The 12,844-nt window shown below is 39.0% G+C and overlaps 1 protein-coding gene across 3 annotated transcripts; it reads right to left on the bottom strand.

The window, feature by feature from the left end:
• On the bottom strand, positions 1 to 12,809 carry vamp8 (vesicle-associated membrane protein 8 (endobrevin)). 3 transcript variants are annotated; one of them, XR_005698616.1, is made up of 4 exons: positions 12,610 to 12,800; positions 10,016 to 10,183; positions 8,265 to 8,533; positions 1 to 36 (listed from the first exon to the last, which is right to left on the bottom strand). XR_005698616.1 is itself a non-coding variant. In XM_040050197.1 (3 exons), exons 1-3 carry the CDS (start codon positions 12,622 to 12,624, stop codon positions 8,348 to 8,350), a joined length of 369 nt encoding a protein of 122 aa, XP_039906131.1. In that variant the 5' UTR covers positions 12,625 to 12,800; the 3' UTR covers positions 6,462 to 8,347. The 3 variants fall into 3 exon arrangements, 2 of the variants coding, with proteins under 2 accessions (XP_039906131.1, XP_039906133.1); XM_040050197.1 differs by lacking the exon at positions 1 to 36 and having other exon boundaries at positions 6,462 to 8,533; XM_040050199.1 differs by lacking the exons at positions 1 to 36; positions 8,265 to 8,533 and adding an exon at positions 8,556 to 8,887 and having other exon boundaries at positions 12,610 to 12,809.
• Between the last annotated feature and the right edge of the window lie 35 nt (positions 12,810 to 12,844).

The raw sequence follows: 12,844 nt of genomic DNA, 5'->3' as shown, positions 1-12,844 counted from the left end.
CACACACACACACACACACACACACACACACACACAGCTATTACCCATTTCTTGTTTTTAAACTTAAGATAAATTAATAAATATATCATTCAAGATAATAAATTAATCTTGAATGAAGATTGATGATGTGACTACACAGTAGCCCGGACGATTTGAAAATGGCGTTTTGTCTGAAAACGCTCTGCGTCTAACGGTGTGTTCACTAGCGTTTTCAGTCGTTTTCACAGAACGGCTGAAAACGCTTACGTTCCAGTACTGCGCATGCGTGAAACGCAAGAAGATTCGACCTGCCTCATTTCTGTCTGCCGCTTCTTTACTTTCCCGCTCTTTGAAACGTTGCGGCAAAATGTTGAGGAAAAGCACCGAGTTTTTTAAATGGACTAACAATGAGGTGGAATTGTTGCTGCGAGTAACACAAAAGTGCAAAGTTGCAAAAGCGAGTGAGAGTTGAAGAATTTGAAGAAAAGCTATCTGGAGCATGTACAGACTGATATTAACCTTTAATAGGGCTGTCAAAATTCAGAGCAAACAAAACAACTGCTGTATAAAATGTCCTCCGCTATCTTAGTTTAATTGGTCACATGACTGCATCATATGACTAACATGCATCATCATTTTAGAAAGTCTTTGTTTTTGCTGTCCACACTACCACGCAAAAGCACCATTTCCAAATGTATCCGTTTTCGAGAGTGTTTTCAAAACGCTGCATTTTCCATCAGTGAAAACGGCGTCTCAGTGTGGACGGGAGGCCACAACGGAGAGAAAACGATGCATTACAAACTAAAACGTATTAGTGTGGATGTAGCCTAGGACCCTCTGCAGAGGAGCCGAGAGAGCAGGAACTTGTGAGTTGTGTGTGTCCACTCAGGCATCATTCATACTTGCTCTTTAGGCAGTTCCTTTCAGAAGGAGGAGGCACAGCAGGAGCGTCGGGGGGCGGAAGACGGTGCCTCAGTGCCTCTCTCCTTCTGACATTGTTAAACAAAACCCAACAAATTTATAATTATTTATATATTTACATGTAGGTAATGTCCTCAAGTTCTGTATAACCACTTTTTCCTCTCTCTGTGTTTGTATCTCGTCTGTTGTTGTGTGTGTTTGTGTGTATTTGTCTCTTTCAAACAGGTGCCGGTCCTCACCTCTGCAGTGCTGCCGTCTCCTGTAGCGCTGCATGGTTCTAAGCTACGTTTTCTTTCCTGTTTCTGTTGTTCTTGTAGTTTTTGTCCTCAGGTTTGAAGTGTCTGTGTTGTGCAGCTGGTCTGGTCTGTGTTGTGACAGTTCAGGCTGCACCCACCAGTAAATGGTGGAGGCTCACAAAGACATACTCAACACACAAGTTTCTGAACTCTGCATGAGGGTTTCTCCGATGAAGTGAGGGCCGTGAGGCACAGCTCCCCGTCCCCCGGTGACCCTGCTAGGTCCACCTTCTTAGGGGACAGTGGCAGAGGAAGACGAGGCTACATCAGGTTAGGAAGCAGCCGTGTCCCTCCTCCAGAACAAACAGAAGCGTTTTTTCTTCTTTTTCAGGTGCTCTTCCACTAGACTTTTTTTTCTCTAGGATGAGGGTTGTTAACTCATCAATTGTTTCTACATTTTGCTTCTCAAATTTCTTGCATCTTTGCTCCACTTCTTCTAATTTTGCTGCTTTTTCTTCAAGCTTTTCTTTCAGTTCTTTAGATGTTGCCTCCTGTATTAGCTTTGCCTTGTACATGTCTGTGTTTCTCTGTTGTGCATATCTTCTAACTGCTGACTTTTTGTCCAAATTTCTTCAAGTGTACACTGCAGGTCTTCATGTGCTTTCTTTTGTTGTTGCTTTTGTGCCTGCATTTCAGTGTTTTTGCACTTTAATTTGTTAGAAAGTTCTTCGAGTTCTGTCTTCTTTCTCAGCATTTCATCGATCCTACTCTGTATCTCTGAGCATTGTTTTTCCAGTTTTTCCTTTTCTGCTTCCAGTTCTGTTTTTTTGTCCTTCATTTCATTAGAAAATTCTTGCAGTTTTAGATTTTTACTCTCAAAGTCCTGGAGAATAAGTTGTTCTTCTTTCTCTTGAAGTAACTGTTCATTTCTGACCTGCGTTTCATCGAGCTTTATTTCCACCACTCTGTATTTTTCCTCCACGTCTTTGAGTTTGTGCTCCATGTCTCTCTGCTTCATGTCCTGTTCTTCCTCCTCATGAAGAATTTCTTCATTTCTTTCCAGTGCTTCATCGAGTTGTCCTTGGAGCTTCTGATTCCTTTTGTCCTCATTAATATTTAGTTTTCATCTGACCAAACAGCATCATTCCGTAAGTCAATGAGGTTGTGACATGACATTTTTGAATGGGGATATTTTTTTTGCTTAGACGAATTATCAGTAAAGTTCCGATCTCTGTTAATTTTGTAAAAAATGAAATGAAATTCAATAACACGACAGAAAAAACAAACAAATATATATATATACACATGGCAAATCTCTGGAGTTGAATATTCTGGAGTTAGGCATAAAAGTGCGCAAGAGTTACATTCTGGGAGCAGCGAACACAAATGATTGTAAAGAAGCAAGAGACATTTGATGGCAGGTCTTAGATAATCCTAAATTATTGTGTCTGATTATGAAAAGCACAAAGTTTTGTAAGAGGCAGGCACTGTGGAAAAAGTAAAGATGTAAGTTCTCGAACTGTTTTTGTGAATGCTTTTCTAATTGTGTTTTTAAAATGTGACACATGTACCAAGGAGCTGGTGGTTGACTTCCGCAGGCACAAGCATTCTCCACTGCAACCACTGAACATCCAAGGTATGGACATTGAGGCTGTGGACAGCTACAGGTACCTTGGTGTTCATCTGAACAACAGACTGGATTGGACTCATAACTCAGACGCCCTCTACAGGAAAGGGCAGAGCAGGCTGTACCTGCTGCGGAGACTCAGGTTGTTTGGAGTGGAGGGCCCACTCCTGAAGACCTTCTATGACTCTGTGGTGGCCTCAGCCATCTTTTATGGTGTGGTCTGCTGGGGTGGCAGCATCTCTGCTGGGGACAGGAAGAGACTGAACAGGCTGATCCGAAGGGCCAGCTCTGTTCTAGGATGCCCTCTGGACCCAGTGGAGGTGGTGAGTGACAGGAGAATGGCGGCTAAGCTGTCATCCCTGTTGGACAACATCTCCCACCCCATGCAAGAGACTCTGACAGCACTGAGCAGCTCCTTCAGTGGGAGACTGCGGCACCCACGGTGTGGGGCGGAGAGATTTCAGAATCAGAATCAGAATCAGAATCAGAAAGGGTTTCGCAGGTCTTTCCTCCCCACTGCTGTCAGACTCCACAACAAAGACTTTAACTGATCAAACACACACATCCACAAATGTGCAATAATCTTTTCTGGCATCGTTGTATTTTTACTCAGTTGTATATAGCATTTGTATTCTATTTTTATCTTATTGTATATTTTATTCTACTTTATTCTACTGTATATACTATTTTATTTTATTCTATTCTGTACAGTTGTGTACTGTATTTATTCTTATTGTATTCTAATTTTCCCATATGGAAAAGATATATATAAATCTTATAAAGTTTGTATCTGTCTTGTGTGAAACTTGTATGAAAAGCATATAAGTGTGAAAACAGATATAAGATCCCTTGAAAAATTATATAATAAAACTTGTATGTTTTGGATACTTACTAAAACAATGTATGAAAGTAATGAGAAAGTGGCCACTTTCATGAGTAATCACATATAAGTTTTTACTATTTCTTTTCCGTATGGGTTTGCTTCATAACTTTTGCACTGTCCACTTCCTGCTGTGACAAAACAAATTTCCCACGTGTGGGACTAATAAAGGTTATCTTATCTTATCTTATGTAAAATGATCATTAAAGAGCATGATATTTATAAAACTTTTATTGTGATGCTTTGAAAGTGTGTCAGATTTTGATATAAATGTATTAGTATGTTAATGTTTTTCTTACAATGTGTCATTTTTATAGAAACTTTGTTCACTGTATGTGTCATCATGTAGCTTTGATAAATAAATATGAGGCTTTCTTGGACATGGAAACACATTCCACGAAGCTCTCTACACATTTTTCCTGAGCTAATCTTAAGGCCATAGAACGTTGGAAGTCTATAGCAAATAAACTCGCACTATGCACATACACATACATACCACTCTATTATGTAATTTCATGTGGCTTACTGCTTAGTGGCTAAAGTAGATGTTTTAAAACCAAAATAAACCAGAAATATAGTAAAAATAAAGTTTCAAAACAACATTCAAGTCAAAAACACAATGGAGGAAGTAGGCATGTCATTGTGAAGGTCTACAATCCATAGATGCCATCATGAATGGGATTGCAAAGAATTTCCAACACGGTACAAACCACTTGTTACAATTAAGAACAAGAAATCCAGATTAAACTTTGCCAATAACCTGATCAATTCTGAGAAAAAAAATCCTTTGCACACATGAAAATTTAACTTGTTCCAGAGCTCTGGATTTGAAGCACATCACATAATCTGTCAAACATGGTGAAGGTAATGCTCCAGTAAAGGTCTAGCAGAGCATCTTTTAGGCCCCAAAACATAATTTGGTGTTGTCCGTTAGTTCAAGACACAATGCACAGTGTTACAGTATTACAAAGTATTACAGCTGCTAGCACCATGACTGATGACATCAGTCACTCTAACTGTTCATGCAGGCTTCAGTAACATGAGGCATTGGACTGGCAAAACCAGTCTAACCACTGCATTCCTGCTATAATGAATCAAACTGTTTTTGCAAAGGGGTTCTTGTGATGATTAGAACCATTTACTGTAAATGATAAAATTACTGAAACAAGGAAACTACAATGATAGTTTGTTCACTTTGCTTAAACTAGTTATGTAATTTCGTATAATGAGCAATTCAGCCTGTACTTTATGGCACTCCAGTATTCTTGGGTGGGAGAGATAATTAACTGGACAATGGGCTTTTTAAATTTCCCTCTTCTGCTGCTTCTCGTCTCCTCTGTGTTCCTGCCTGTGACTCAGAAATCAATCTCAGAACGGCTGAGGGATGTATCTGTTTCTAAAATGCTCCTGCGAGGACAGAGAAGGCTAACTATAATTGAGCATGCACAGGTGTCATCTTGACAGTGTCATCTGACATCACTTTATAATGAAATCTTCTTAAATGACTGTACCCAAAACTACTCTTGCTTCCTCTGACGTGAGGAGAGGAATGAAGGATGATCAAGGAGTCAAGGGGGATTGTCACAATATGAGACTGAAAGCACCGCAGTTGTTTGTGTGATCACTGCTGATAAACACTGGCACACTGAACTTGTAACTCTGCCAGGCTGCAGTCCTAACTTTCAGGATTAAAATAATACAAAGTAACTGAATTCTAAAAACTTTCTCAGAATTATGCCAGATTAAGTCAAATGTGTTTGCTTCCTGGGAATTCAGCTTATAAAAGTGTATTAAATATTCACTTACCATGTCTGCCATGTTCGTGCTGTGCCTGTTGTCAGTTTGTCACAGATCTGCAGCATTTCAAGGTGTCGTAATGGAAATCTCGATCGTCTGGAAAAACATTGTGACGATACAGTGGTGCCACCCTGCACCAAAGGAAACACATGTAACCAAGGTAACCTCTGACCCCACAGTTTAAGACAAGGATCTCCTACACAGCTATGAAATGATAAACTCACATTCATTTCTCTGAACAGATTTTTTTCTCTTTGCTCTTTGTCTCATTAGACATGTGACTTCAAAAATGCTTATCAACTACTGCCGGGTATGTGGCAGGTAATGTGGCATACTGCAAGCGCCTTTGTCGGGAAACCATGATGGAAGATATTCTATAATAAGGAAATAAAGAATTTAATTAGACATGCCGGGGCGAAGGCGTGTCCCATTTAGTGGAGGAGTCAGTAAATGGATGAAGACAGTCAGAGCTGGGAGTGTCTGCTCGACCTTGTGAAATCTGCTTTATGTCCATTAAACACAATCTTGCTATTTTGTTTTCAGTTCAAAGACATTTTCTGTGATAGATACAGTATTTTGTTTCCACTATATTGAAGGATAGTAAGTAAGTTTACAGTAAGTTTGGGCTGGAATTCACTTCTCATGGCATAAGGCTCATAGACTCAGAGCATTACAATATAAAGCGCTTTATATTGTAAGGTACACCCTACAATAATACAATTTAGTTACTAATTAACCTATCACTAATAACTATATGTCTTGGGACACTGGGAGGAACTCATGCAAACTCCAAACAGAAAGATGCTAGGCTGATGGTCGAATTGAACTCAGGATCTTCTTGCTGTGAGGCAACAGTGCTAACCGCTGTGCTACTGTGTGCGTTTTCCTCACTACTTAAATTGTGTACACACTACTGAGCAGAATAGGATAGAATGAACTGAGGAGAAACAGGAGCTTAGATCACAATCTGTCTCCATCTTGTGGCAAAACTGTGATCACAGAAGAAGACATGACAACAGAGCAGAAGAAAAATACAATTTATTCTCTATCAGACTGTCAAAACCATTAAATACCGTAAGTCATCAGAATAAGACCCTCAAGAGCTTTAAATTACAAGAGTTACACACAGTAGAAAAAATCCTTAAACACAGCAACAGACTCACTGAAGATGTCTTACAGAAACAAGAGTGTGGTTTATAGGCATCAAGAGATGAGACCAAAAAGGGGAAAAAAGTATTTTTTCCAACAGGGATTTTGTTACCTCATCATGAAACTTTAGGGTTGTATACAGAATCAGTTACGATTTATTTATACAGAAATTACATTCAGATTTTATTCATTCACTTCTGATTAAATAAGAAAAAAGTAACATTAATAGCCTCTACAGAAGAGGCACTTATGGAGAGGTCTGCTAAAGTCTACAAATATACACATCAGTGAGAATATGACGACTCTATACAGCTCACACCAGAAGCCCTTTGACCTCTTTGAAACTACACTGGTATTGTAACATCCACTGTGGCTGACACGGGCCAGAGGGGGAGTGTTGTAGAGGTGGTTGACATTGCAATTCCCCTCAAAAGGCTGTGAGTTTCTGCACTGCATACCTGCAGGTGGCTAGTCAGCTGTAGGCTATCAGTTAAACTTTACGGTCCGAATAGGAGTTCGATGCAAATTTAAAACTACACCCCTTGTTTCAGTGGTGTAGTAACCGACTGCTTATTTAATGTCAACACACTTGATGGCTTCACTGTAATCTTTTCATTGCTTACTTCATAAACACCATTTAGAGAGTATTCAAAGTATATTAATTCAATAAACCGTTCTTATGTAGGTTGTCTGACTGTAACAAAACTGGAAGCATTTTGACTGAAATACACCAATCAGCCACAACAAACTTCTGACAGGTAACGTGAATAACATTTGTTGCTGATAACGAATTGCTCCAGAACATATGGAAGAGCTCCTGGTGTTCACCTGGCCTCCTCGTACCCCAGGTCCAAATCTGATTTGTCTTCAGTGGGATGAACCAAAAAAAATAAAAAGCCAAATCACAGAGGGTCAAAAGTACCCAAAATATCCACTTCTAATGTTCCACTGTCATTTTAAACAGGACACCAGCAGAGGTCCAGTTACCTGATGGGCCAGAGTGGTTTTGTAATATCGCCCAGAAGCCAGACAGATGTCAAAATCAACTCCATAATTCATCCTCCCATTAAATATACTGTGACCTAAAACAGTTAACTCTGTGGTAATTTTCTAGTGTCAAAAAGGATCCAGATATTACCCATTTTATTACCTGACACAGTCGATCCAAATCATACTCTGCGTTATACACGCTGTCTTTTGTAAAGGTGCACCAGTGACAACATCTAAGACAAACCTAACACAAAATATGAGACTGGAATAATCCAGCTTGATTCTTTTCAACTACAAAAATTTGAGAGACTCGCTCTTTGCTGGGATGAAATAAATGCTTATGGTGAATCCGTTTAACAAAGAGGAGTAGACAGTGCTGCTATGAAACATCCTTTAAAAATACCGGTAGTGTTTTACTGCCATTGACCACTGATGTTCCACAGCGGTTTAGGATGTGTTAAAAAAAAAAAAAAGAAAAAAGAAGAAGCAGGTATTGTATGGGAAAGGCTTTCAATAGCTTGTTCTGTCATTAAAGTCCCTTAAACCAAAGAATAAAATATTGGAATTCCTAAAAGTTCAACATAGAAACTGTGTAGTATTAACGGTTTCACCATATAGCAGTGATTTGCTCAAGCTTACATGTATGTAATATATATATATATATATATATATATATATTTATTTATTTATTTTTTTCCCTCGATATTGTGCAATAGGAATATGCTTATGATTTTATTCTGACTATACATTGTTTAAATTTCTGTCTGTTTAGGGATTCTTGGTGGGAGTAACTATAGGAGGCACGGGGGAACTAGTAGGGATGACTCCTGTGGCCAGTAAGATGATAATGAGGACGATAATTAGGACTATCACAATTATGACCACAATCAACTTGACATTCTTCCACCAGTAGGAGCGAGCCACCTTGTGAGACGTCTGCTTGAAGTGCTGAGCCTACAAAAGGAAAAAGACAGGAGAATCAATAAAATTATGTAATCAGTTCTATTGCTATAACTCTGTTTAGTCTTGAGTTGTTAATATTTTGTTAGAAAAATGCCAAAGAGGTACAGTGATTTATTAAATTTGTGCAAACATAAAAGGAATTTGTTTTTTCAGAGTCAACAATTGATATCACCGCTTTTATTCGTCAACACAGTCTGGAGTCTCTTAGGCAGCTTTGCTTAAGTGGTCTTCAGGAATAGTTCTTAGGCTTCTTGAAAGACATTCGAACTCTTCTTTGGATGTTTCTGCCTTTTGTCTTCTGACCGGATGATCCCGCACTGCTTCAACGATGTTCCAGTCTGGGCTCTGTGGAGTCCAATCCACGACTGATGGTGTTCGTTCTGTGTGTTTTTCTACAAATCAGATGCTTTCCAGACAATATTGCATGGTGGATCTAAAGCCAACAGTAATCTTCTGTGTTCATATTTCCATCAGCATCAATGACTGAAATGCAGGGCCAAACATTGACAGAGCCTTCATTGTTTTTTTTACAGATGTGTGCAGACACTCACTGTTGTACCTCTGTCCTGTCTTCCTCTGTAAAAGCTGATGAGCACTTAAACCAAAACATTTGAATTCATCACTTCATAACAGCTGTTGCCACTGATTTTCAGTGCAGCTCTGGTGCAATGTGGCATGCCTCAGCTTTTAATTCCCATTTCCCTTCCTTAAAAAAGGCTACCTGGCATCCACCCAGCCACTGAGACCATTTCTGATGAGGCTTAAGGGAACAAGATGGATCAGCTAAACATAAGATAGGAACATAAACTAAGATGTCAAATCATTGTATAGATGTATAGTTACAAGGAAAACATTTCTCTTTTTTTCTCCTCACCATAATAATAATAATAATAATGATAATAATAATGTTTCCTAATGTGTCCCTTATACTCCTCATTAGATGTCACAGTAACCATGTCCATCTTTTACACCATCTATGGCCTTAACATTAAGCCTGATTAGGAAATGAATGCTATTACTGTGTTTGAGATTTTGTTTTTCCATGAATGAAAATGGAAGGTGAGTGTGGTCAAATACAACTGTTTAAGCTCTAACAAGTCTTTTCCTGCTGCAACCACAACCTCAAGAGTACAAACGGATAACAAAACAGACAAAAGAGTAATTAGCTTTACTGCTAGGGGACACTATAGTTGACCTCATTTGGTTTTATTTACATATTACACAGTTGACTTTGTAAAATCCTTACAGTTGAATAAGGGCATGCAAAAAGGCCACACTTCACCTGTTCTGTTATGTGGAGAACCTGACACCGCCCGAAGTGACTTGTTATTCTTGTTTAACTGAACAGTATCACTAAGATCACAGCTTACCAAGCTTTATTTACAAGTGTGCATGTATGGGAGTATTGTCCACATCTCAGCCTGCTTTTACACACAGCCAAGTGAAAGTTAAAACTCTCGTGATCACACTGACCCCTGCTTGCAGATCCTCTGTCTTGCCCATTAAGTCATCCAGCCTTTCTCCTCGTGCCAGGATCCGGTCCACATTCTGAGTCATGATGCTTTTCACGCCATCCACCTGATCCTTTAGAGCCTGCACCTTGTCCTTAGGCTCTGGCATTTCTTCTATCCCTCCACGCTCCTGGTGTAGAGAAGGGTCATTAAAGAAGAGTTAGCTGCAATCCATTTGCAGAACCCACCCACGCACGCACGCACGCACGCGCGCACACACACACACACAAAAAAAATAGCGTTGGCATGAACTGCCTACAAGCAGAGCAATTCAAAAAATAAAAAGTATCAGCTGGGTGAACAGTGAAGTCTGCTCATCAATCAAACATATGCTGCATGTAGCACTAGTTTGTTCTTTTGCTCCAAGTCATAGACATTAAATAGGTGCAATTTTGAGATGGAAACTATGATACATCCTCTGATACTGATGCTTAGTTTGTTAACGGAAAAAAAATGTTAACCTGGTTTAGCGTCAGTTTTAACAAAACCAAAACGTGTCCTTCAGGCCTGAAAACTATAGTGCTATCTCCTGTACTTATGCTTTGAGACCTCAAAAATGTCAGAGTGACTGTCAGACTATCAAAGGTTCTACTTCTTTTGCAAACCTGTCTCTGGAAACTCTCTAAAGACTCACAGAAGTCCACAGCTAAATTACAAAAATATCCCTTTATAAGTCTTTGATGAGGCCCGGCCTCTTCATGTTTTATTGGACATGAGTACCTCCATGACTGTGTCTGCAAGTGACAAAGCAGCATGTAATGTAAATATGTCCTTTTGACCCGTTTCTAACCACAGTATTTATTTACAAGCCCTTGAGCTGCACCTTGTGGCTGTTAAATTATCACTTTTATACATCCGTGAAAGTCTGCTAAGAGCATGTGTGAATTCAAGAGAAACTTCAGCTGTTACCTCACATAGCTGTACATGTGATTTCAACACAGAAATACTGTGTGCAGTTGGGTGTGTGTCAGTAAACATGCAGGGACCACTCTGTCCCATGAGTCAGCAACAGATTGTAACAAAACTGTCTCTAGGAAACGGGGCAGGTTCTCCTGCGTCATGTGTCTCTCGCCTCTCCTGTTACCCCACCCTCCTTTCTTTTTCTCCTTTTCCATTCATCCTTTTTCAGAAGAAGTTTCTGAAAAAAAAACAAACCAACTCTGGAGTCATCTTTAATTTTCTTATTCTTGTTATATCTTCATTACATGTGTTTAATCTCTCTCATTCCTCTGTACAAGTGTTAGCACGTCAGTCATTCAGGCCCACTGAATGGCTGATGCCTATCAAGTATCAATAAACAGAAAGTAAAGTGTCCGAGGCAGCTGCAGAGGGCAGCTACATTAAGCATCTAATTCAAATATTTGATATGTTGTAAGCTGAGTGACTTCAGTCTCTCTTTATAAATTGACAGATAAGGGGTCTTGTAAATATGTGGTTGGTGCATGAGGAAAATGTTCAAGGAAGTACACCTTAAAAAACATGTATTCAAACACTTAATCCTTACTGCTCACACTGATGTAGGCAAATGGGAAACTGCCCTAATCTGTGAGGACACACACTGAGATTTGAATACTACAGGAAGTAAGATTTTCCTACAGGCTAGAGGGAAACGTATTTTGATTTAAGTCGACAATGTTGAGTCATTGCAGATATTTAAAGAACTGCCTGGACGTTCTTATCCTTTCAGCAGAATAAACAGCACTGATTGTCAACAGATTATAATTAGTCCATTATGTGGCCTTTTTTTTGTTATTAGTTAACAAAAAAGCAAAGAAAGTCTTCATAGAAGCCATTGCGACATGAAAGTAGGCAAAGAAAGATGTTGGAAAGCACACACACACATATGCCTCTCTTGTGCAGACATTAAATAATGTTAAAACATGAGAGCAGTAAACCTAATTTAGCACGTAATAAACGCCACTTTAGCTGCTCTAAGTGTAAAAGTTTATTTTTCCCTTTTACTAATGAAATAATAATAATAATAATAATAATAATAATAATAATAATAACAATAATAACAACAACAACAACAACAATAATCATCATCACCATCATCACCATCATCAAGTGTTGCCCAGTGAATAATATCTATTTTGTAAGGTAAATTAGCATTAAACTGCTACAGCAGAGCTTGGCTACAGGCGAATGGCTCCACCAACGACCCGTGAAACATTCTTGAAATACGTGAAAAACAACCGTTTTATCAGTTAGAAACATGTATTATAAATAGACAGTAGTACATGGAAACGTTTACTTGAAGTATGCGGCTTTATTTTTATGGAAAACAAACGCATCTCAACTTTACAAAAATCATTTCCAACACGTACTGAGCACCGTGTGTAATTAGGCCATTTTGTTAAGCTGCTTTACTTAGAACTTGCTCCCTCAAAAATGAAAAAGTTAGTGCGCTGACTTATTATTTTCAGCCGAGGTAGGTTTCAAGTTAAGTACAGGTTGATTTATGTGGAAGTACACCTGTTTGAGACTGTCGCTGAACTAAGTAGTGACGGCGGGGAGGCTTTCTGAACAACATAAACAAAGGTCATTATCACCTACCGGATCAGTGTCCATCTTGCTGGAAAAAATGTCCTTTATCCGTAAACTGATGGGTCTACTTTCTATAAAAGTTGACGATTTGATTTAAAACCCCTTTTAAAAAACAGTTTAAAGTCTCGAAGCAAATACGTTTCTCTCGGTTTTACTTCCTGGTTGTTTTTTTTCCTCCCTTAATTGCCTTCTTCCAACTGTTAAGTGAACTCAATCTCCGTTTCCGCCCTTTGGTTTCCAAAAT

This window comes from Simochromis diagramma, unplaced genomic scaffold (assembly GCF_900408965.1).
Source record: "Simochromis diagramma unplaced genomic scaffold, fSimDia1.1 OVJJ01000159.1, whole genome shotgun sequence".
Taxonomy (NCBI): domain Eukaryota; kingdom Metazoa; phylum Chordata; class Actinopteri; order Cichliformes; family Cichlidae; genus Simochromis; species Simochromis diagramma.
This window is presented reverse-complemented; position numbering and strand designations above follow the sequence as displayed.

What these genes read in the sequence shown, in the direction of transcription:
- vamp8 (XM_040050197.1), bottom strand. An exon ending in CAGAGGATCTGCAAGCAGGG is followed by an intron (nt 8,534 to 10,015) that starts GTCAGTGTGATC and finishes TTCCTTTTGTAG; the next exon opens with GCTCAGCACTTCAAGCAGAC.